The sequence below is a fragment of the Sphaerodactylus townsendi genome, linkage group LG08 (assembly GCF_021028975.2).
Source record: "Sphaerodactylus townsendi isolate TG3544 linkage group LG08, MPM_Stown_v2.3, whole genome shotgun sequence".
Classification (NCBI taxonomy): domain Eukaryota; kingdom Metazoa; phylum Chordata; class Lepidosauria; order Squamata; family Sphaerodactylidae; genus Sphaerodactylus; species Sphaerodactylus townsendi.
In genome coordinates this window covers 23,445,895-23,471,418 of record NC_059432.1, presented here as the reverse complement: position 1 = coordinate 23,471,418, position 25,524 = coordinate 23,445,895, and the positions used below count along the sequence as shown (strand labels likewise).

Genomic DNA, 25,524 nt, shown 5'->3' with positions numbered 1-25,524 from the left:
TTCTCTGAAGGCATTTCACTGGCAATCTTCAATTTAACGTAATTTATTAAACTAAAACAACAAAGCAAATCATTTTCAATTTATCTTTTCTTTATTATTGTAGAGTAGCAGCATGAAGTGATTTGGTGCAGAATTGAGAGGATATTCAAATATGGGCATGTAAAATTGGGGCTGCCAACTTGAAAAGTTCATGCTTGCTTTGCTAAATATTCATTCATTTATTCACATTTTACCTACATCATTTATTGTCCACCTTTCTCACTTGGACCCATGGTGGATTATGCAGTGTCAGTGCAATCTACAGGATGGGGTATTCAATAATCAACACAATAGGAAATCTTAACCCAGAACTGAAGCAAAGCATAAGTCTTAACATAATACATTAAATGATGCAGAAATTACATAGTAGGATCCTAGTTTCAGTAAGCTAAACACAGTAGAGCCCTTTGGGGGTTGGGCGGTCTATAAAATCTAATAGACAGACAGACAGACAGACCACAATCTCCAATAACTTATGTAAGTTTGTGAAGCATTCAGTACAGTGTGACTATGTTGTCTGCATAGAAAAGCACTCTTGAATAATTCAGCTTTGCATAGTTTGCAGAAAGCCAGGAGGCTTGGGGCGGGGGGGCTTCCTCAGGCAGACCATTTCATGAAGGAGGAGCCTGCAGAAGACCTTCCTCAAATGAGCAAAGCTATCATAGCAATGCACAGGGGAAGAGGCAGTCTCACAAATATGAGGGTCCAAGACCATGAAGGGCTTTGTGACAGCCATACCTTAAATTGAGCCTAGTGACTGATGGGCCTAGCAACCAGTGGAGCAAATGGCAGTAATATGCCTGCTCCTAATAACTGCCTAGCCTCAGTGTTCTGCAGCAACTGGAGTTTCTAAATTGATTTTTAGAGGAAACCAATGAACCGTGCACTAAAGTAGTCTAGTCTGGATGTCACTGTGATGTGGATCCCGATGGCGATATCAGCCATATCATGGTAAGGGGCTATCTTATGGGCTAGGCGAAGTTGGAAGAAAGAGGTTTTTTTAACTTGCTTCTCCAGCAGTAATCTTGGGTCCAGTATTACCCTGAGGCTCTTAAATGAGTCAGCAAGGTTCAACTGAATGCCACTGAAAGTGTCCTTCAAGATCTCCACCTTCCCAACCAACATAACTATAATATTTTTAGGGTTAAGTTTTGGTTTGTTTGCTTGTTAAGTTACTACAGCATCTAGTCAGCGATTCAGGACCTCTGCTGCATCACAGAAGACTTAGTTAAGGATATGTAGAGCTGGTTATCATCTGCATATTAGTAACAACCAATCCTGAAACTACAAATTATGTTCCCTAAGAACTTTCCATGAGATTGGAAAGCATGGGTGATAGAATTGCACCCTATGGGAAGCTACAGGTTAGGACCCACACTGATAACAACTCATTTTCAGTAGCCTCCATTTGTTTGTTTGGTTTTCATATTTTTATCCCACCCTATCCCATCCCCAATCCATGGGGACTAATTTGAACCAGTTCAACACATATTCCCTGATAGCTACTTCTGCCGTCAAGTGCGTCAGCAAGATTGTGCGATCTACGGTATCAAAGGCTACAGATAAATCCAGTAAGAGTGAGGGAGAGGCATGGCCTTTATCTACACACAGACTGAAGTCATCAGCTAAAGTCAGCAGAGCTATCTATATCCCATAGCCTGACTGAAAAGGGTCTATAGCAGATAAATTAACCAACAAGACCTGAGGTTGATCTGCTGTTTCTCTGTCAGTCATTTTGCCCAGAATGGACAGATTAGAGACCGGGCAGTAATTGACTACATCATTTTTTTGTAGGGATAGTTTTTGAAGTAGCAGACTAATAACCACCTCTTTGTGTGGTTGAGGGAAGGTGACTGATCTATAATTGATACCAAGGGTGTGCTGATGTGGTCCTTACATGGTTTTAGCAGCCAGGATGGGCAAGGATCCCAAGATCTTGTCCACATTCATCACAGAAACTGGGTCAAGATGATCCATAGAAAGTATGTATATGCATTTGGGGGTGGTGATATAGGGGTGCTAACTAGAATGTTTTCTACATCGGATCTAAGAACCTCAGCTTCTTGGTCACCCAAGACCCAGCAGTTGCCGCACTACTGGTTTCTTTCCTTGTGTTGAGGGGGAAACCACGAAAATGGCATCTTTTAAATTAAACATAAATGAAAGAAACAAGCTGCTTGATAAACATATGGCAACAGTGGCTTAAAATGAAAATATGGGCAATGAATCTTGAAATGTGAACAGCAAATGTTCCCTCCATGATTCTCCCAAACTTCTACACTGGCACGTGTATACTGGTATATTGTGATGGATTTTATTTGTAAGCTACTTTAGGAGCTACTTTAGTGAGGGTATCAATGCATGAATTTTTAAAAGTCTGTGATCTCTCATCTAAAAGTGCTGGTGGTGATTGCTGATCTCAGCTTTCTTTTTCCCCTCAGCAGCCATTTCCAACCCAGAACATTTTGTTCCCAAAATCACATGACCCATGCTGCAGTCGTACTCACCTGTATCAGGAGACTGCAAAGAGAAGGGAAAGCTGAGAACATCAGCACTGTCTTGCTTCTTCTGTGAGTGGAGCATAAGAAAGGACCTATAGATGTTTGGAGCATTAAACTTCATCTAGTGCTAGAAGTGGAAGTGGTAGAAATAGCCTTGTGTTTAGGCCTTGGAGGTTGCAATTTAAATTGCCCCCTACTGCTCCTACTGTTCCTTGCCCTGGCACTGGTACATCAGAGCCCTCATATTGAGGGGCTTGCCGCCCCCCTCTTGGGATGGGTTGAAATTGAGGCCTGGACGCCTTTTGTTTAAACGTTAATCATTAGCTGCTGTTTTTATGTATTTTAAGATGATTTTATTGATGGAGCCTATGTATTGTATTGTATTGGATCTGCTCCTGTTTTATGTTTATAATATGTTGTTCACCGCCCGGAGCCCTTCGGGGATTGGGCGGTATAGAAATTGAAACAATCAATCAATCAATCAATCAATCAATCAATCAATACTTGGTCAAACACAATCCTCAATGAGGACACTTCAATAGACCACTGGCTACGATCCATCGAAGACTCTAGTGCATCTAAGCCTGTTAAACTCGCAGGTTTTGTATATGTTTAACTCAATTGTGACTTTCAGCCATGATTTTCCTACTGTATGATGGGAGATATGCAGATGTTGAGAATATAAGAATGAAGTGAGGGATGTTTGATCTGACTATGCACAATAAAAGTGTTGCAGAAATACATACTGGTAATATAAATTTAAATATCTTTAACATCAAGTTAACAGTGAAACAGTGGACAGGAATAGTACTTCCTGTTCCTGGCACTTAGGAAATTAATTTATTTTTACTGTAGAAATCAGTATTTGTTGTTTTTTTCTTAAGCCAGTGGCATATTTGCATTTCCATTCTGGGAGCATGATCTCTGAGTTAAAACTTCATTGCCTCTAGATAGGAAGGTTTTCTTGTTAATACTTGCAAATAAACACATTTTAGACACAATTCATGTGTAACTTCCAGCATCTTCATTTTATGTACTCATAATCAACTGGGACTCTGGAAGAAAAGAGCCTGTATTCTTCAGATTTTTTTAAAAAAAGACCTCAGCCTTATGTTTTATACTTAACAATGTGCTATTAGTAAAAACTCAGATGTACTTAAACATTAAGGTTAACGTGTGGACTTTGTCTGTGGAACATTCTATCAATAAGAATGACAGCATTCTCCTTTTGCACCAAGTTCTGGTACATAAAAAGAACCGCGATATATTAGACAGGGATCCAATCTGCCCAATATCCTGAGCCCCACAGTAGCAAGCATGATAACTGTGGGAAGCCTACAAACAGAGCATTAAAGCAATAACCCTCCCCTGCTGTTGACTCCATAAAATGGTCCATAGTGCCTCCGACTGGAAAATTCTACTTGCCTTATTAACTTATAATCATTGATAGACCCTTGCCTTTGTAAATTCTTTTTTAAAGCCAGTGGCCACTATTTTTCCCCTTGTGGCACTTTACATGGAAATGAAAGATGGCAGGAAAAAAATCTCTTTTGACACATAAATGTAATGATTAGACTACCAGTGAATTTGAACCTGTAACATTATTTATATATGGACTATTTTGGACCCATAGATGTACAGTTGAAGTCTGGAACACCACTGATTAATGAGTATTAGGTTTATTGCGTGCTCAGTTTTACCTTGTTTAGGTCTGGGACGCTGTGATCCTGATGATATCTCTGTGTTGCTAGGCTGTCTTTTATTTCTTTGCATGTGTAATTTTTTATTATACTAAACCACTGTGAATACCTCTGATGCAGTTGTTGTTTAAACAGCCAAAATACAATTATACACATTTTTTGTTGGGAAAAAATGATAATTCAAACTCTAGTGTTTAAATATTACAGTCTGAATGTAGCTTTCTGGTAGCAAAAATGCAAGATTCACCTCTACTGTTGTTAATTCATAAAATACCTATAACATTAAATGTGACTCCATAGAAATATGCTGTTCTTATACAGCATACTTTCTAAAAATTATCGTGTATATTAAAAACCCCTTCTGGATATAATTCTATTGAAATTATTGCTCATTTTCTTGTAAAAAGGAAGCATTAGGGCAGCACAATAAAAACACAAATCTCAAACTATCACCAATTGATGCTCTAGATAAAGTAGCTCACCCTTCTGCCAACCTTTAAATCCTGATCTCTTTTGATTAGCTCTTTACTAGGAATATGATTGTGTTGGCAGCATCTCTAGCCCATACTGAAAGTGTATACAAACACATGAAGCTTTCTTATACTGTTCTAGGCCATTTGTCTGCAAAGATCAATATTGTCTACTCAGACTGACTGTAGCTCTCCAGGATCTCAAGTGAGGGTATCTACCTTCTGAACTTTTTAACAGGAAATGCTGTGAGATCCATTCCAAGCAAATGCCCTACACCTTTGGGAAATAAAAAAGTAATAAAATGAAGTTGAATGTTGTGATGTGCACATTCATTAGATGGTATTCCCATGACAAAGCTCAGATGATAGAAACAAAACAGAGTTTGTTGGGCACAATCCTAGTTAATCGATATGGCCATGTGTTCCATCCTCTCTCTTACAGCACACCAAGGTTGAACTAAAAAGTGTTCAGCTATATCAAATTGAGGTTTGTTTGTCTTTTTCCCCTCCAAAGTGAGATTTCTAACTATGCTTTAATCCAGGGTGTAAAGTGGCAATTCAGATATCAGTGATTCATGCAGGTTCTTTGTAGTTGCAGATCAAAGTTACAGCTGCTGAATGAATTCCGACAAAAAATAACATCAGTTATTGATACTAATTTTGGACAAATGGAAAATCACCCACTCCCTCCACAAAGGTTACCCAGTTTTATGAAACCTGTTTTTATTTCTTTTGAAATTTCTGGGTTACATCTCCTTTTCAGAAACCAACAAATTATTGAAACTGCCTGTTAGAAGAAGAAGAAGAGTTTGGATTTATATCCCCCCTTTCTCTCCTGTAGGAGACTCAAAGGGGCTTACAATCTCCTTGCCCTTCCCTCCTCACAACAAACTACCTGTGAGGTAGGTGGGGCTGAGAGAGCTCCGAGAAGCTGTGACTAGCCTAAGGTCACCCAGCTGGTGTGGGGGGGGGGGAGTGTACAGGCTAATCTGAATTCCCCAGATAAGCCTCCACAGCTCAGGCGGCAGACCGGAGAATCAAACTCAGTTCCTCCAGATTAGATACACTCCAGATAGAGTGGATACACTCGAGATTAGATACACTCCAGATAGAGTGAAATACATTCACCAATCCATTTCTAGGTCTTACCAGCTTTGTCTTGTATATGGAGAATTTTTTTGCTAGATTCCCCCAAGTGCATCTGGTGCCAGTGAGAAGCAGATGGTCTCTGTGATGCAACTTTCATGTTTCATATGCACTTCAGGTAGAAGTGTACAGAATCCACATAATATCAGAAGTCTTATTAAAGCTCTTTTTTGCTTCCCTCAAGATTTCTTAAAAATTTCTTCAAAATTCTCCAATTTGTTTGGAATTTTCACTTCAGGCAAAATTAAACTGCAACATTTTAGCACCTACTTGTAGAGGAGTTTCTGGTCTTATATTAAGGTTTGGTTTGGCTATAGCAACTCTATTTCTGCAAAGCAAGTCTTCCTTTCATTTTCTTTCTGGAGCAGCTGATGCCTGCCAAGAGATGTGCTTATTAGATGAGATCTTAGAAAATATGTTTGTCAACTAACAGTTTTTTTGGGTATATCTCTCTGGGGAGACAACCTTCTATTTGTAACTCTTGGGGAAAAATACAGCAAAATAAAACCAATGGAGACCCTCCTTATCTGACCACCATAGTAGCTGCATTCTCTATAGTTGTCCCTCATCATGGTTGCTCTCATAGTGAATTCAACATACCATGCAGTTTTATTTATTTATTTATTTATTTGTTTGTTTGTTTGTTTGTTTGTTTGTTTGTTTGTTTGTTTATTTATGGGATTTTTATACCGCCCAACCCCCGGAGGGCTGTATAAATGATGGATATTGATGAATATAACCTCATAGAAAGAAGGCTTTAAATGGATGTGATCAGTGGCAGTTTTTTCTTTAGGACAATTAGTTGGAAACAGAGGCTCATTCCGCACATGCAGAATAATGCATTCAAACTGCTTTCAGTGCTCTTTGAAGCTGTGCGGAATGGCAAAATCCACTTGCAAACAGTTGTGAAAATGGTTTGAAAATGCATTATTTTGCGTGTGGGGCCAGAGAGTGAGAGGGGTAACTGGGATCAATAACCTATGTATACCAGGATCGTCCTAGGAGAAAACTCAAATGAACTGGTAGCTGTACAGTTAAAATATGGTTTTATTAAAGAATAAAAATAGTAAAAAAATATATTTTAGGCAATGAACACACACACACAAAGCATATAAGAGAAAAGGGAGGAGGTTGGATAAGGTTTCAGGGATGGGTGATAATTACCAGTCTTGAAGGGAGATGCAGGGAAAGTAGCACTGAAAAGAAAAACAAGCAGCATTTCCAGGAACAAAAGAAAGAGCCCATATGCAAACGGTGGTGCATACATAGATCGAGAACATCCCCCCATATGAATGGTCAAAGAGCTAATATAAATTAATCAATCAATAGACTTTATTGGCATAATGAAAGATCTAATATTTATATCCCAAAATGGGTTCTGAGGTGGTATGAGGTAAACTGGAAGGAAAGCAAGAGACAAACTTGATTGTTTGTCTGGGGTTTCAGAAAAAAAGATAGGACAGGCTTGATGAGTCTTCAGGATACGAGAGGATGCCTGAGCTGGTCTCTTGAAAGCTGGAATAGGTGCAGATAGTAATGGTCTGCTTGAAGCACTGATTAAATCACTTTAGGTTGACACAGTGGGAATTAACTGGTCCCATTGTCCAGTCAGGCACATCTTAGGGCCAGGGGAAAAGTTCAGTGGTCTACTGCCTTCTTGCCCAGGCTTAACACACATGATGGATCCCAAAACTCTCTGAGAGGCATTCATTTTAAGGGGAGCAGTGTCTTGCTCTTAAGTCATCTTTGGCCTCCTTATCTTCATGGCACCCATTAGCTGTCAGAGAGGTCTTATAAATCTGGAGCTGGTGCAGGTGCCCACCCTGCTAATGCAAGGGGCAAATACACCAGTGGGGGGGATCAGTTACCTGGGTGGGCATGTGTTGCACAGCTCCACACCCAACGTGGAAGCCCCCATTTGTGCTTAGGCCCACCAGTGCAGAAAGCTGTACCTGACTGGCTGGGGGCATTCCTAGGGCAGACTATGAGGTGGAGCTGACCTTTCACTGCCTGTTCTGTCCCTGAACATTGGCAGAGCTAGACTTGGAGATATGCCACATTTATCATGGCCTATCTCCACATCCCCTATGGTGGATTCTTGGCAGAAGTTTTTGTTTTCTTTTGGAGAGGCTTCCTGTTCTTTGGGGAAACCCTTGGGGGGGGGCACAGGAGGGGTGCCATCCCCATCCACTTGCCCAATTTGGATTGGGCTGTTAGGATTTCAGCCACTGTCAGTGTTTAGTGTGTATGCGTAGGAGGTTAAGAGCTCGTGTATCTAATCTGGAGGAACTGGGTTTGGTTCCCCGCTCTGCCGCCTGAGCTGTGGAGGCTTATCTGGGGAATTCAGATTAGCCTGTACACTCCCACACCCGCCAGCTGGGTGACCTTGGGCTAGTCACAGCTTCTTGGAGCTCTCTCAGCCCCACCCACCTCACAGGGTGTTTGTTGTGAGGGGGGAAGGGCAAGGAGATTGTAAGCCCCTTTGAGTCTCCTACAGGAGAGAAAGGGGGGATATAAATCCAAACTCTTCTTCTTCTTCTTCTAACACATTTTCCTTATTTCAATTTGGGGGAATCAGAATTTAAAGATGACTGCAATTCAGTGTGTTTTATATTCAGAGAAAAAAGAATGGATCAATAACACACTAGAAACAATGTACAGAATGTCTTCCGACCCCTGCTTTTAAGAAGGAAAGAAAGGTAAAGAGAGGAAGATGCTGCTAACTCAGTTAACATCTAGGAAGGATGTAACTGTGGCCCATCAGCCAAAAAGATAAAGAAACAAAGAGGATGGTTGTGAAACATTATGTATGTATGTGGGTGTGTGGTCATGTTGCCTGAGATAAAATGGGTTAGGAATTGGTGGGGGAACATGGATACATTTGGTCAAAATTTGCTTGTCAGCATCTTCCAGAAATAATGAGCCTTCCCAAGTTTACTATACTGCAAAGAGCTGAGGTTCTTGTCAAAACAAAGATCTTTAGCTATCAGCTGAGGTACTCCCAAGTTTCTATTAACTGTCTAAAAGTGGTGTGTGCTAGATAAAAGCAAATAAGTTTGAGGCATAGTTCAACTCCTTTGCAAACTAATTACACATCAAGTCCATTATGGCTGTCCTGGTGGCTTTTTTTTACTGTAATTTTCTTTGTGCTGTGGAGTTTTAAGTGAATGCCAGGTAATGCTGACCTTTCCAGAGGCACTGTTAATGAAGCCCAGTGAGTGAGCACATCTTTTCTTCAAGCAATCAATCAGTTTCCCATAGAACACAGTCCATGTTCAAAATTTCTTCACAGATTATTTTCCATATCCTCCCCATAATTTAGTTTAGAGACCTTAGTGTGATTTAAATGTGACCAACCTTCTGATTGAAAAAAAATTAATCGCAGCCATTACATGGAGAGGTGAAATTCTCCCATAGAACGTTTTCATTAGGGGAACAAAATCTATCTGAATTGGCTACAGATCATATCCTTGTCACCTTGTGAGACCTCCCGACCCTTCATGTTATGGTCTGAAAGTCATGGACAGCCCAATCCAAAGAGCCAGGTGCCAAGACTCAGCGCTGCAAATGCTCTGTCCCTTCATTTCTAGTGGTGTGGGGAGGCAAAAACCACAAAAAAACCTCCCTGCCACCAGAAAGCCCTCATTGGGCTTAATGGACTTAGACCACCGAAAAGGTGGTGCATGTCCAAAGCCCCAGGTCCCGGTGTAGCAAAGACAATGGCCAGGTGGATGCTGACTAGTATCAGCTATCTGAGAGAAATGACAGTTAAAGACTCCTTTTCTTCCACCAGCTCCCTTTCCTTTTTCTGTCTTGAGGGTTCTAAGGTTTGTTGTTTCCGGCTTCTCTAAAGCACCAGAGTGAAAAGAGAATAAGCTGATAAGACTTAACCTTGCATGTTACAGCAGCCCATTTATTGTGTTACTGAACATTGGCACATAAAGAACATATGTAAACAGGTAAACAGGTAACATACAAGAAAACCAGGTTTGTAGGACTGATTTTGAGGTCTTATTTTAGTTTAATCTGTATTTGCAGTTTTTAAAACTCAAATGTACTCCATTTATAATGTTAGAAACTTGGCAGTCTGTCCTCATCTTCAAATATTTCAGACAAGATCTTTGAATTCTTTTTCTAGTTGTTTAATCCAGCTTTTTTTTTCACCTAAACTGAATGAAGCATCTGGCTTGGCTTTATTTCATTCATCTCCATATGCAGAAGTAAAAGCAGACATACATTATGTGCACAAGCCAATCATTGACTAAGAGATACTTTTACTAAACTCCCTACTGGTGAGCTTAATAGCAAACTACCCAGGACATTAATGAGGTTACCCTAATTATTCTAAGATACAACTCAATCGCAGCAAAACGGCAATGTACAATTGTTCTTGAATAAATTAAGGATCCCCAGGATATTGTAAACAAATGAAAATAGGTCCAAGGATTCTTACCCCATTCTGAGTTGCACACTGTACTCTGGGACGACTCAATCTGAGTAGAACAGAGGGGACAGAATTCACTGACGAGGCTTTCAGTGCTTTTAGTTCATATCTCTGCATGCCCTCTTTCCAAGGATGGTGAAGGAACAGGAGGGTTATCCTACAGAGACCATCTGTATGTAAATGATGAGGCCCAATTGTTCGCTATCTAAATAAACAAGATAAAAATACTTCAGTGCAGTTTGTTACTTTGCTTCTTTTACTTTCTTATATATTTGTGTTGGTGCTCACTACCACCTTTGACCAGAGTCTTTATTTCGCCTTTTGAGGCACTTCTATAAAACAGTAGTATGAAATTTTGGAAAACCACTAGATTATCTTCTTGAAGGCCCTTTCCGCATGGGCGGTAGATGGCGCCCTGGGGACGGCAAAAATACTGTCCCCAGGGAGCTATTCGCACAGGGGGCATAGCTGCTTCGCAGCCGCACCACCCTCGCACCGCCCGACCAGCGCAAAGCTGCCATTTTCTGACCTCGCTCAGGGAGCGAGGTTTTCGGAAAACGGCGGCTTGGAGCCGCTGCCGTGCGAACGGCAGCAGCTCCAAGGCACCCTCCCCTCTTCCACCCTTCACTTATCTTGTCTCCGGCGTCGCCGGGCATCGCCGCCGAGGCGCTAGGGACACGCACCCCCCTGCTCCTGGTGACGCTTGGAGCAGTCAGCAAGAGGCCGGGGTCAGTGGTTCCAGGCCTTGGCGACGCAAGCTGGACGGTCAGGAGACATAAGCCAGCTCTGGCCGGGCGACGGCATCTTCGCTGCGCCGCCTTCCCCGGGCTGTTTCTGTGGACCGCTTCAGGCGTACCGGCCCTGGGGTTGGGTCATGCTGCGGAATGTGCCGGTAATCCAACCTCCCATCGGACGCCGCTGTATGGAAACGGGGCCGGAAGATGCCACACATGTACCAATTGGTATGCATACAAACAAAGGAGTGGGATCGTCTTGTCCATTGTCTCTGCCCCTAGATATGCATATGCATCCAAATGTCTGTAGTTTATGTAGGTACACACATGGGCTTGTATATACAATTGTAGCATTCCCTGTCACCATGCCTCTGTGCATCTGTATGTAAAGATCACTGTAGACATACAGATATCTGGGAGTGGAGCCAACCAGTGTGGTCTTGCTGTTTACTCAGGCAGAGGGAATGACTGAATAGTTACTATGCTGTTCTTCCCTGTTAAAACTCAATAATAAGATCTAGGAACTACTTTCTACCTGTTTCTCAGTAAGTGGTTAGCTTATTTTTATTTTTGTTCAATAAAAGTCACCTTAAGAAATAAGTGGTGGAGACCAAACCTAGAACTGTCACTGTGTGAATAGATTATGAGACTCTGAACTAATCATGTGTCAATTTGCTGAGTTATTGATTAAAAAAACAAAGAAATTGTGAGAAGGGAGACAGAAAGAAAATATGCAGGATGGAGTAGAATACAGTAATGCCTCTTTCAAAGCTGTGTCTTTCACTATACACATTTTGTCCTAGTTGTAACTAAAAAGTGACGGAGAGTTTGTATGGGGCAGTATCAAAGCATGATTGGTTCAACCAGAGGTACATCCAGCCAGGCTGAAAATGACAGATCAGTGCTACAGATGGGGTGGCCACCTCCCAACTATGGAGGAGAATCCATAAAAGACCTGCAGAGAAAGTTCCCTTAGTAGGAGCTGTGGAGCTGGCCAAGAAAGTGACTTCAGTTCATCCAGAAGAAAGCCTTGATGTGGAAGGGGACCCAGAAAGGTTTCCTGACAATCTCTAGCACAAGAGCCTAACAGAGGTGGCTGTTGCCACCTTCTCTGGTTGCCCATCATCTATCGCTCAAGCATTAAAAACGGAGATAGTGTGAACACATCCCCATTAGAACCAGCGTGATCAGTACTTGTTATAGAGCTTTTTCACTTGGCGCTTTGTTTCCAGGAACATCACCACAGTGTTAAAGGAGGGATTACTATGTTTGTAGCAGCTGTATGTATGTGAGTGGCAGAGCATATTGACTTACAGAGTTCTGAGTTCTCAATTGGGATGGGATCTTGCCTCTGCCATCAACTCATTGGATGGCTGTTGGCAAGCTCTTTGCTTTCAGCCTTAGCCTTCTTTCTACAAAAGTCAGGGATAATAATAGTGGTAGAGAGTTGTTGTAAGGATTACAATGAGATGATATATGTAATACACATTTTTATTAAAGTATAATTTCATGTAAGTAAGAACAATGTCTTTGCTGGCTTGTTGTTTACTGCTAAGAATTCAGCTTGCTGCGCCTCCTTGAACCAGTATTAAAACACCGTAGAAGTAAATTATCGATGAGGTAGGTAAAATGTTGATTTAAACAATCTCTGCTTACATTATAGCTGATTCATAGTGGATTAGGATGGAGTGCGGCCAACTTATTTTTATTGACTCTCTTTCTAGATTAATCAACTAATAGACGTTTTCCATCTAGACTGCTGTGTGTATGTAAGCCAAATTGACTTGTAACCTAAAAGATAGGCAGTGAAATGAGAATTGATGTCAGCAACTCAGAATTATTATGTTTCATCCTAATAAAGATGATTGGAAGAAGCAAAACAAAAATTAGCAGGACACAAAAATCAGAACAGATGTGAGTCTGTTTCCCATGCCGAGATACTGAAAAGTAAGGGAAGGCCTCCCAGGCAATAATGCACATTTGCTCAAGGAAGTTTGATTAGCGACTGTGGCAGGAGAGAGTTAGCACTAAAAGAAGAATAGACTGATGAGCCAGCTGGTCGCTTCTTATTTCTCAGAGTTGTCTCTTGTTTACAGTTTGGACCTCAAACCATATATTAAGCAGCAGCCGCTGAAATGCTTGCTAGCACACTTTCCTTTTTCAAATTAAGCAATGCAGACTTTAAAAAAAATATTACGGCTACAATTCCAAATGCTGCTCTGGCCAGCGTTTTAGCTCCTTGTCTTCAGTAGCTGTCTACTTTGAATTACTTTATTGCTTGATGAACTCCAGGGAATGATATTTAATGCTTGATCAGCTTGGTGGGCCACCTGGGTAAACATGGTCCCAAAACTGACAGCCCTCTACAGGAGTGAAAGAGAATAGGACAGTGTTACATTGCCCACTACTGTGATTAGAGTCCTCGATTGTCCAGGACTGGCGTACATATCACAAGACTGGCCTGTTCCATTGGAGGTCAAACTGCTGTACTTCAGGCTCCTACTTCCAGCTACTTTGCAACCTCCTGACCTACATTCAAGTTCAAAGTCTGAGTCAGGACTTGACAGAATAATCCTTCACATCTCTACTGTTCTTACATATTATTGAAATCCTGTAGGGAGAAAAGGTAGGTGGCATTAGGAATGGGAAAACGGTAGTCAGGAAAGGGCTTGATCGCCACTTGCTTGTGCTTCTTCAATCCCTGTCGCTCCGACCTGAAGCCAACTTTTCCATTTTTTAAAAAAAATTAAATATTTTTTTTGCTTAACATACTTTTTGGGCCCCAAAACGGGATTCAAGTGCAAATTAGCTGCTCTGAGTACACTGCAGATGGAAAACTAAATGTCAATCTGTCCTGTGATCCCACGAAGAACAGCAAAGGACAAATTTCACTGCTGCAGACAGAATTCATACATTAGCGTCAGGGCTTCCTATAGCAGATAGAAAGCCGTTAAAAAAGAATATTTCCACAAAATCAAGAGGCTTCACCTGAGCAATTATGTCAGAGCAGCAGATGGTCATTATCCTCTGACAATATTTTATTGGCATCTCTGAAATGCATAGCACTTAGCAGTGCATAATCGGATGTGATGTTCACTCTGTTAGCCACATTGCATGAGGAGTAAAAACATTGCAGAGATGTCTGCAGTCATATAATGCTAATGGGGCAAAGGGAAGGAAAGACCTAAAATTTAAATGTGTATTCATTTGTTTCAGAGTGAATTTAGGTGTCATAAAAAGGTGCTGAATTGACTGACGCCCTCTAGCTATTGATGAAAAAGGTACAACAGTGTTCTCAGGAATGATACAGACTTCCTTTGTTTTCAGTCTGAACCTCATGTGACCTTGAAAAAGTCATTTAAATTACCATCTTATGGTATTTCCCCCCGTTGTGCTTGTAGGAGCTGGATGTAGGTGTTTCCAGTGTGATTTGACGACGAGAAGAAAATCTTTTCATGAGTGCTGTTGAAAGCTTCTCAGTCTTTTCTCACTGCTCTCTTTGGGGCTGGGGTAAACATGAATAAGAAATGAAAAGAATTCTGCTGTTTAGCTCATTACATTATGGCTTGAAGTTAGAATATTTAAATTTTCCAAACAACGAACAGGAGAAAGTTAGCAGTTCTTTTAGTAGCCAACCTATGGTCTTAGATCTACCTAACAACATGAGATAACAAAAGGAACAGAAGTACCCTGCTCATGCCCAACTTCATTACTGAGTTCAGCTTTACAACCTTCACATTCTTTTCCAGTTCAGACTATATATCAGAGCCACAGAAAACAATTCTTTCTTCTCTTCTCCTGCCTTGCCAAAGGGCACACATGAGTGAGTCAGACCAATGATTTACCAAGGTCAAGTACTGTCTACTTTGCCTGACTGAGGGGCCTCAGAGACCCCTTCCACACAGCAACTGTATAGCAGGTTGCAGTTGTGATAAAGGAACCTGTTTTCCTGTTTTCCCTTTCATGTGCATCCATGCAGGTAGTGATTGGAGCCCATGGAAACAATCTAGGTTGCTGTTGAGCCTTCGCATGGAATCATGTCTCTCTTTTTAGAAATTACTTCTCTTTTTAGAAATCACACATGCGTAGTTACACAGGCATGCACAAATGAACACCCACAGCTGTGCCAATGTCCCATGATACCACCAGCTGCACCTGTGTAACTACGCAGATGCAAGCCACTTTTTTTTTAAAAAAAAGGAAAGGGGATTTCACTGCAATGGCCAGGCAATGGTGGGTGGCTTCTCCCTGACCCTCGAGGATTAAGTGGAAGGGAGGCAAATACAGTACCTCCTGCCTGGCCGTTCACTCTGGAGCAGCACCAAACAGATTTTTTAAAAGGATTGCTTGTTTAACAATTTTTTAAAGGAGGTTGGGGAAAATAACACAGGGCAGACTCATTTGGGGAGCGGGATCTGTGCGAAGCCCTCCCTCAAATGAATTATTTAGCATCCTACACCCATGTGTATTGGTCCAGAGTCTCAGCTGAAGTGGGGCAGAGTCTCAGCTGAAGTGTTTTCACATCAACTACAACCTGGTTCTTTTAACTGGAGATGCCAGGAATTGAGTCTAGGGCATTCTGCTCAGAAAACAGATGTTCCATCACTCAGCCATGGCCCCTCCCTTTTTAAGCAACTTCCCTGCTGCTGCTAAGGAGGCCGCTAGCAACAATGGCTATCTGGCTGGTTGACGGAAAAGATGAGGGAAAGTCTCCCCAACTTCCTCTCTTTTTTCTTTCTTTCTTTGAGCAGAGTAAAGATGTTCCAAGGGAGCATGGAGCATGGGCTGAGTCTTTGGAAATAGATTATTAATAGGATTTCAGACGCTGCCAAATCAGTGTCCAGAATGTCTGGAAGCAAGGAACAAAACTGTGAGGGAGGCTGGAAGTTTGGAAGCTCTTCCTTCCTATTCTCCATCTACTATCTGTCACCTGCCACTCTTGGGTGTGGACCTGGGAACTGGTCACTATGGGATTGGTTCTGGGAATCCCATGGTTTTCCTGATCAAGCTTTCAAAATAAGGGTTAAAAAAACTGAATTATTTTCTGATTTGGGGGGAGTTTGGTTTAACAAAATCCACAGATGTGAATCCAGGTCAAAGTCATTTTCATCCATCATTGGCTTTCACCCTCAACCATCCATTTGCACTATGGGGATAACATAAAGATTATTTAGAAGACGTATGCAAAATTCTTTGAACATTCAGAACTGCTATATAAATGCTAAATATATTATCATCGGCAGACCATCTGTGGAATATTCTTGTTAATAATAATAATAATAATAATAATAATAATAATAATAATAATAATAATAATAAAAGACCTAGTTAAGAGGTACCACCTGGACAAGAGGAAACTCAATGAGGCAATGGAGGTAGTCAAACAACAGCTGGTGGCAGTTTCAAAGAAGATTGCAAGATTCGAAGCAAGGGTTGCTCAATTCAAGCAGAATCAACTTTTCTACTCCAACCAGAAACGATTCTACCAGAATGTAAGTGGAGATGTGAAACGAAACACAGGAGAGCCAGACAGAGAACAAACGATTGAGTTCTGGAGAAACATTTGGGACAGCCCAAAGAACTACAACCAAAATGCAAGTTGGGCCAAAGATGTGGAGACTGAACTGAGCAGCAGTAACATGGACAACCTGGTAATAACAACTAAAATGGTTGGAAAACGAGCAAAAAAGGTGAAGAACTGGACTGCCCCAGGCAGTGATGAACTACATGGATTCTGGCTGAAGAAATCTGACCAATCTCTGGTATGAAAGAATTGCCCAACAGTTGAATCTGGGCATGCTGCAACCGGGCCAAATCTGAAGAATGGATGACAACAGGGAAAACGTTTCTGATAATGAAAGACCAAGAAAAGGGAGTAATCCCTAGCAATTACAGGCCAATTCACTCTGCCTACCAACAACCTTTAAGCTTTTTACTGGCATATTAGCTGATGCAATACAAGACCACCTGGAAGGAAAAGAACTCTGCTGCACCTCAGAACAAAAAAAAAAAAAGGGAAACAAACGAACAGTAGGGGGAACAAAAGATCAACTGCCTCATAGGATAAAATGATCCTTGAGAATTGCAAAGAAGCTGAAAACCAACTTGCATGTAGCTTTGGATTAAGCCTTACAGGAAAGCACCTCGATTCACTGCCACACAGTTGGATACCCTTCATTGCCTGGAAGATAATTGAGTCAGTGAAAACATCAAGAAATTGGTCAAGAATCGCAATGAACACTTGGAAAAACAGAATTAATAGGTCAATGGAGCAGGAATAGGGGAAGTCAACATCCTAAGGGGAATAGTCTCCAAGGAGACTCCTGTCCCCACTACTCTTCATCATTAAGCTATGATTCCGCTCTCTATAATTCTCCTGAAGAAAACAGGCCAAGCGATATCAGACAGCAAGAAAGTTTCCCACCAAAAATTTCATACCTTCTGTACATGGATGACCTAAAGCTCTATGTGGAAAATCAAAAGCAGATTGAGCTCACTACTGAACACAGTGAGAGTCTTTAGAACTGACATTGCAATGGATTTTGGACTTGACAAGTGTGCAACTTTGGAACTCAGTAAAGGTAAACTTGCAACATGCTATAGGTATGAATATGCCAAAATGCCATAGAAATAAAGAGCTTCTACCAGTGAATGAAAGCTACAAATACTTGGGGATACTGCAAGCAGATGAACATCAAGCACGCAGAAGTCATGAAGCCGCTAATTAGGAAGGAATATCTTAGAAGGGTAAGAAAAATTTTGAAATCAAAGTTAAATGGAGGAAATACAATAAAGGCAATTAATACTTGGGTGGTGCCTATAGTACGCTACACTGCTGGCATAATTAACTGGACACAAGCCGAATTGGACAACCTGGACAGAAAAACATGGTACCATGCGACCACATCAATCGAGCACTGCATCCAAGAAGTGATGTAGACAGGCTCTACCCAGTGTTGTCAGAAGGAGGAAGAGGACTGCTCCACGTCAAGCAATCAGTAGAGGAAGAGAAAAGAGGCCTGAAAGAATACATCCAAGAAAGTCAAGAGCCAGCATTGAAAGAAGTCCACAAGGCTGAGATGCTGAAAGCCAAAGAATCCAAAGAGTATAGAGTCCAACAGTTTAAAACATGAAAAGAGCAGTGGCTAAACAAGCCACTCCATGGACAGTACTTTAAGAACATTGAAGGGAAGGTTGACAGCAAGCAAACATGGAAGTGGATCAGAAGGGGAACTCTAAAGAAGGAAACTGAAGGCCTGATTTTTGCTGCCCAGGAGCAAGCATTACGGACAAATGCAATAAAGACACTAATCGAAAAGTCCTACAATGACCCAAAGTGCTGTCTCTGCAAAGAGGGTGATGAAACCGTGGAGCACATCATCTGCTGTTGTAAGAAAATAGCCCAAACTATCTCGAACGTCACAATAGGCTAGCAGCAATGGTGCACTGGAACCTTTGCAAAAAGTACGGCCTGCCCTGTAGCAAGACCTGGTACGAGCACAAGCCAGAGAAGACCACAGAAAATGAAGAAGCAAAAATACTCTGGGACTTTTTTTTAGAATACAGACATACAGACACCTGGCACACAACACCCCAGACATAACAGTGATAGAGAAAAAAACATGTTTGGATCATAGATGTTGCTGTGCCAGTTGACAGCAGGGTAGAGGACAAAGAGCTGGAAAAGATCACAAAATACAAGGACCTACAAATTGAAGTTGAACGATTGTGGCAAAAAAGAACAACAGTAATCCCACTTGTAGTCGGTGCTCTAGGAGGAATCCCAAGAAAACTTGAAAAACATCTGGAAAGCCTAAACTTGGACAGAACATCAGTCCACATGCTGCAGAAAGCAGCACTTCTAGGAACTGCACATATTCTACGCAAATACATCTAATATCCTAGGTCCTTGGGAAGGACTCGATATTCAGAGATGAATTCCAGACACTTGTGCTGTGTTGTTATGTGTATAATAATAATAATAATCTCATCCAAAGTTTCTTACTGCTTTTCCCAGCTCAGGGCGGGATAATTTAATTTTTTATTTAAATCTTTGAAGAGGCTGAAACCAGCAGAGTGATTATCTGCAGTTCTAAAATAAGCCAAACTGCTCCCTATGCTCTGGCAATTACTTTATTAATGAGCACTAATTTTAGGAAACATTTCTTCTCTCAGTTTTTATCTGGTGTTGAGTCCTTAAAAACATTGCACATGTCTTTTCATCATCTGCCTGACGGCATGCCTGATACCTCCGCACGGGCACATTGTGAGGCCCATGCTAGCCCCACAACCCATTTGGCAACATTCATCAAGACTGCTGTCCACCCCTGTTGTTTCGGCCTACCCATGTCCCTTCATTTCTGCTAGAGCGCTGGCTTTTAGCAGAAGGGTACCTTACATAATGCAGGCAGGTCTACAGAAGGGGCAGATTGAAAAATAGCCCCATGACATGTGACCCCAGCTGAGAAAAAAATTCTGCACCAGTCTTTGGCTGTTTCCGCACGACCACGCTGTGGGTCGGGTCGGCGTACATGACGCCGACCTGACCCCCCCCCCGGGACCGTTCACACTACCGGGAAGACAGCGCCGTGCTACGCTGTTACCTGATTGACTTACCTTCCCTGCAACTGTCCGGCGCATCGCCAAGGCCAGATGCAACCGTCCGGCGCATCGGCAAGGCCAGAGGACACGCCCCCCTGCCCTGCGCGACCGCTCAGGAGTTTCTGGGCAGGGGGGGCGTGTCCCCAGGCCTTGGCGACGTGCCAGATGGTCTCAGGGAAGGTAGGTCGATTGGGAAAGGGGGGAGGGATGGTGCCTTCCAGCTGCTGCCGTTTGCACGGCAGTGGTTGGAAGCTGCTGTTTCCCCCAAACCTTGCTCGGGGAGCGAGGTTGGGAAACAGCAACTTCGTGCCTCTGGGGAGGAGCGAGGGTGGCATGGCTGTGAAGCAGCTGCACCCCCCTTGAGAACAGGTCCCTGGGGACGGGGTTTTTGCCATTCCCAGGGCACTGTATTTGGCCCGTGCGGAAAGGGCCTTTGTTTCTATTGAGTGGACTATTTTGTATTGTTTTAGTTGACATGGGATTTTGCCGCCCTTGCCAGAGATGACATCTGGTTTAACTGGAGCAAAGCAAATGGTCACCCAGCAGCTGAAACGGGGAATCAGCACAAGGCTACCTATTCCATTTTCAAAGGATATTTTGAATGATAAAATATAATGTTTGTAATTAGGGAGAAAATGCTAGAAGAAATGCCTGTGGTAGATGGTGGAAGTTTTGCGCAGCTGTGACAGACCTTTCCCACCAAAATAAAAAAGGAACTTCCCTTTTTGCCACATCACAGGTCACAAGTCAAACCCCTGCCCCCGTGGAAGCAAAGCCACGGCTTTCACAGATAAGACAAACACAAATCCCACTGCACATTAAACAAAACATTTGGGCGAAAAGAACCATGCACAAAACAAAAGCGAAAACACTCTGTGAAGCAAAGAATGCAAATCAATTGCTTCTCAGCCATACAGTAAGCAGTACATGTATAAAAGTCCAAAGCTATCTCACACAGTTGTTTTAAGGATTAAACAGGGGTGCATTGTGTACTGATACATACAATCCTGAACTCTTGGAGGGATAGGCTAAAAAATTAATGAAGTGAGTCAGGAAGCCATGTCGGGAAAAGTTTCAATCAACTTCAAAGTCTGTCTTAATTATTTCACACTTGTTGGTTTTTAAAATATTCCTGCAGTAGCTGATAATGGAAGTGTAAGAATGCAAAACAATACCATAAAAACATTAATAAAGTAACACATAGTAAGAAACAATGACCATTGACAACAATAATGCCACACATTCAAAATGGCACTATAAATTCACCATTCAACCGCTTCATGCTAAAGAAGAGAGAAAAAGGCAATGATAGGGTTTTTCAATGCATTAGAATTTAAACACAACAGAACTAAGGCTCATTCCGCACATGCAGAATAATGCACTTTCAAACTGCTTTCAGTGCTCTTTGAAGCTGTGCGGAATAGCAAAATCCACTTGCAAACAGTTGTGAAAGTTGTTTGAAAACGCATTATTTTGCGTGTACGGAAGGGGCCTAAGCATTTAACATGGAGGCCTGGAAAGTTGCATTCTGATTTTTTTTTTTTTGCCTGCCTCCATATTTGAAATCTGAGTTTAAATGTAAATTGATGGACTTAATTTATTTCAGACGTTGTCAGCTGCAGTGAAACTGTAAACCACTGAGCCAACCAAGTTGGTCAAAATGATCCTTTTCTGTTTGATTCTGTCTCCCTCACAGAAAGCCACATCCTTGAGGACGTAAACAAGTGCATCGTTGCCCTAAGGGAACAGAATGCCAATGATTTGGATTGTGCCGCTGGAGCCATCCGTGGGCGGGCCACCAGAGTGGCACATATTGTTTCAGGTGAAATGGACAGTTATGAACCTGGAGCTTACACTGAAGAAGTAATGAAAAATGTGCAGCATCTTACCAATGCAGGTATGTGTACATTCTTTTACTGTATTTTTAAAAATCTATTTTCTTGGGAAATTAACATTTTGCTAATATGCTCGGGGGAAAGCTGAATGCAGTTTCATTCCAAGAGCAATCATAAGAGAAATTTGACCTTTTATATCAAACCAGAAATTTGTCAGTGTCGCTGGTTTGTAGATGAAAGCCTATAAGATTTTACATAACTGGAGTTTTCTGACACTATTTTCTTTTGTACAATACCTACCTTTTCAATCTGCTAGTGACTATGGCATGTTTTTTTTTTAACTTAGCTGAAATTTAACAGACATGTTTATCCATAGTTGACCAAGAAGTTCTGGGCTCATAGTGTTATGTGTTATTCCACCAGTGCTAGCATTTTGAGGTGGAATCCTGTACATTGCTGCTTCCTCAGTGCAGTGGTTGGTCCAGACTAAAGGCTGAGATCCTAAGGGCACTTCCTTGAGATCAAGTTTCAGTAAACAACATAGGTCTTACTCCTGAGAACACCCACTTAGGATTTCTCTCTCTGTGCAGGAGACACTTGAATGGTTTATCCTGAAATACAGCTAGTGAGAGTGCCCAACATGAGGAGAAGGGATGCTTGATACTTCCCAAATGGACCATTTTCTTACCAAAACCACCCCCTTCCCTCTAGCTACTTCTTCAGGATAAGATACAGAAGATAAGATACTGAGATCCTATAAGCATTGGTCATGAAGGCAGAAAAGCAGCTTCAGAATCCTGAAGTCAAAATGCTTGGCTCAGTCATTTACACATATTTTATAGTATGGAGGAGCAGATTGTGAAGTGGTCAGATGTTGGCAGAGAGGATCCTGCAAATAGCGCTTAGATGACACCAAAGGTGTGTAGGAATATTTCAACTGGTATCCAAAGGAGTAGAGTGCGGATGTCTGACAAAGATGTCCAGGGAGGGTATTTTAAAGTCTGTATGCCACCACAGACAAGACCCTCTTTCTGGAAACTAACCCACTTCAGTTTTGACAGTGGAGATACTTGCATTGGATCCTCAGCAGAAGATCTAAAGGTACTGGCAGGCTCATATGGAAAGATTGTGTCTGTCATCTGTTGTTTTCTTAATAATGATACTGCTCATCCGTTGACTGGAAAGTTAAAAGGTAGAATTATCTGCATCTAGTTGTTGACTTTAAAATACCAGTTGACTCTCTCCCCTTTCCTTCTTATCTGGTATTCTGAAAGAAGTACTCTAAACTCTTGTAGCACATCCCAGTTTTTTCATTCTTTCTTGAATGGAACAACTGGAAATTATATCCCCCAAAATCAACTTTCTGTAGGAATTTAATCTTTTTTCATTGCCACTACATTCAACTACACTATGAATTGGTATTGATTACCGTTCGTTTGCACAGCTGTGCTAGATTGAGACCTGTGTCTAAATCTGTACATAATAGGGTATTTGTACTAGGTGCATTCAATAAACCTGAAACTGTAAGAGATCCTCCCCTGCCTCTCCTCTCACCAAAAGCAAAATGTAAGCCAATCAGTGTTTAAATGCAGCTCTCACAAAGTATACCTCTCTGTTTCTTTTTGGGGAGATGCTTGTTCTCTTAAAAGGCCTCCATGCAGACATCTTGATCCTCTGTGCTTCATAAACCATGGCTTGAGTAGACCTTAGTTAGCTGTGGTGTCTGAATGTAGGTGGTCCATTAAAACATTGGGTTCCATCAAACTGGAACTTCGAAATAGAATCTGTAGGTGGTTTGGTAATCACAGCTTGTGCTGATCCTGGTTTGTTATAGTGTATGAATTCTCAAATTACAGTTCATTGATTAGTGATTCCCCTCATAGCAGTGTGCCAACAAAGATGAAAGCACAGAGATGCTGTACTTCATGCTGGGAGGCAGGAAGCAAAAATCAGATTTTTTTCTGCAAACCTGGGCCTTTTTCAAATTGTAAGACAATTTGTCCAGTCTGTTCATGACTCCAGTCTCTGGTTTTAAGTATTCACATATTGTGTCACTTTGAGATTTAGATATTTTGATATATGATAGTCTGAGATTTTGCAGAAGCCATGTCTTAAGCAAACCATGGTTTATTATGATGCTTAAATGTTCTCCATATTTTGACTTGTATCATCTCTTCCTTGCCAATGTGTGAGTGACCAGACCAATAAGGCAGCTTGATGTGGAAGTGTAGGTTATGTGAGAAGTTAGGGGTATGTGTAGGTGTTATATGTGTATGAGGAGACTCCTGGTCTTGCTGACAGCTGGTATAAATTCGTTCTTTGAAAGTTTCAGAGCAAAAGGAGAAAGAAGTGATTTCCCTCTTATTTAATCTCAATAACTCATCATATTTAGATCTAACATATATATATGTTTATGGTTCCTGCAATAGCTGACAGGAATGCATATCCCCAAGTGGTTCAGGGCCTCATGTGGATCAAGGGCGGAGAAGGGGCCTCTTCCACCCCCTTTGGCCATTCTACTGGCAGCAAGTAACATCTGTCAGGGACACTTATTTCATAGCCAGGCACAAATTTTCAAGAGAAAGGGCAAAAACATGGAAATGGAAAGGAATTCTTCAACTGAGAATGTAACATAATCTATTGTTAGAAGGCCACTGTTTAATTTTACTGCCAGTCAGAATATGCTGCAATTAAAGATAAGTGAACAATTTATACTGGGGTCATTTCCCTGTAGATGGAACAAAATAACCTTCAATTATTATAAATGCTGTCTACAATATTTCAAATTACATTGGTAGATTCTGATAATTTAGGGAATGTCTGTGCAAGCATTTTTCTGTGGATCACTTGAACAACAACTGTTTATTGATGCACAGCCACAGCCATTCTTTCAACATGCCACAGATGAAAATAGGGATAGTGGTATGGATGAGTGTTCAGGGCTTGAGGCAGAGTCCGGAAGCTCAGATAATGGTGTGGGAAGCATAATCAGGATGCAGATCAGATATGCAGCCAACTATTGTGTGACAGTATAGTTTTTTTTCCAGTTTCTTCCGCTTCTCTGTGGGAGCTTATGATTTTGAGTTTTTCTACAAGTTGGTAGGCAACTCTTTGTAATGCCTGTTCCCTGGGCTTTGCCTTTAGCTACCAATGGTAAATCATTAAAATGCAAAATGCAAAACCAAAATGCACAGTGCAAAGAAAAAAAGGAAACACATGTGCTTATTTATAATCAAGGTGAGATGAGCTTTCCCTGAAGCAGAACTCTGAAAATCATGGTAGTCCCAGCTGCACTGGGACACCATCATCGTATCATACCCTTCATCCAATTAGTTCAGGGCAGTGTACAGTGTTCTTTTCTCCCTCATTTAATTTTCACAACAGCCCTGGGAGTTATGTCTCTGTAACAGAACAATTGGCCCAAAGTCAACCAGTGTTCTTTGTGGCTGAGCAGGAAAGCTAGTTCAGCTTCTAACCAACCCTCTAACCATTATACTATAATGCTTTCACACAGAAAAAAGCTGGAAATACCATCTGTTCACCCAAGGAGGGGAGATGGAGGTTTAGGGTGTGGAACAGAAGACACAGAAACCAATTGCATGGAATAATAGCTTGTTTCTTTTTGATTTGTATTGTGGATTTATATTTGTTCTTGGCCTTCCTCATTTCTATGAGGAGCTTGTCAGAGGGGTTAACCTTATAGGCTCTCACCATAGACCTTAACTCATTTTTTAGGATCCTACAATCTGTGTCAAACCAAGACTTACTTGCTCTAATGCTGTTCTTCTTCTGATTATTACTATGGGTAGTCAACACCTGTTTTATGTCCTCCATTATTTCCTCAAAAGCCTGTAGCAGGGTGGAACTGTCTATGCTATCAAAGAAAGACTGTAGTTTGATAACAGATGTACTTGAGTCAAATAGCTCATTAATTTTTTCTTTTCAAGACTAGAGGGACCAACGAATTTGTGGTGTGTAAGTTGCCCTCCCTGGCAGCAAATCCCCTCATAGTGGTTTCTCATATGTCTGAAATAGTTTGAAGGGGAAACACAGC

General features: G+C 41.5%; 1 protein-coding gene across 1 annotated transcript in view; it reads left to right on the top strand.

Annotated features, from left to right (window-relative positions):
• CTNNA3 (catenin alpha 3) overlaps window positions 1-25,524 on the top strand; it is an 892,356-nt gene that overhangs the window by 652,030 nt on the left and 214,802 nt on the right. Inside the window, exon 11 of the mRNA XM_048506869.1 lies at window positions 21,332-21,532. Coding sequence (XP_048362826.1) covers window positions 21,332-21,532 — 201 coding nt within the window. The remainder of the gene's footprint in view (window positions 1-21,331; window positions 21,533-25,524) is intronic.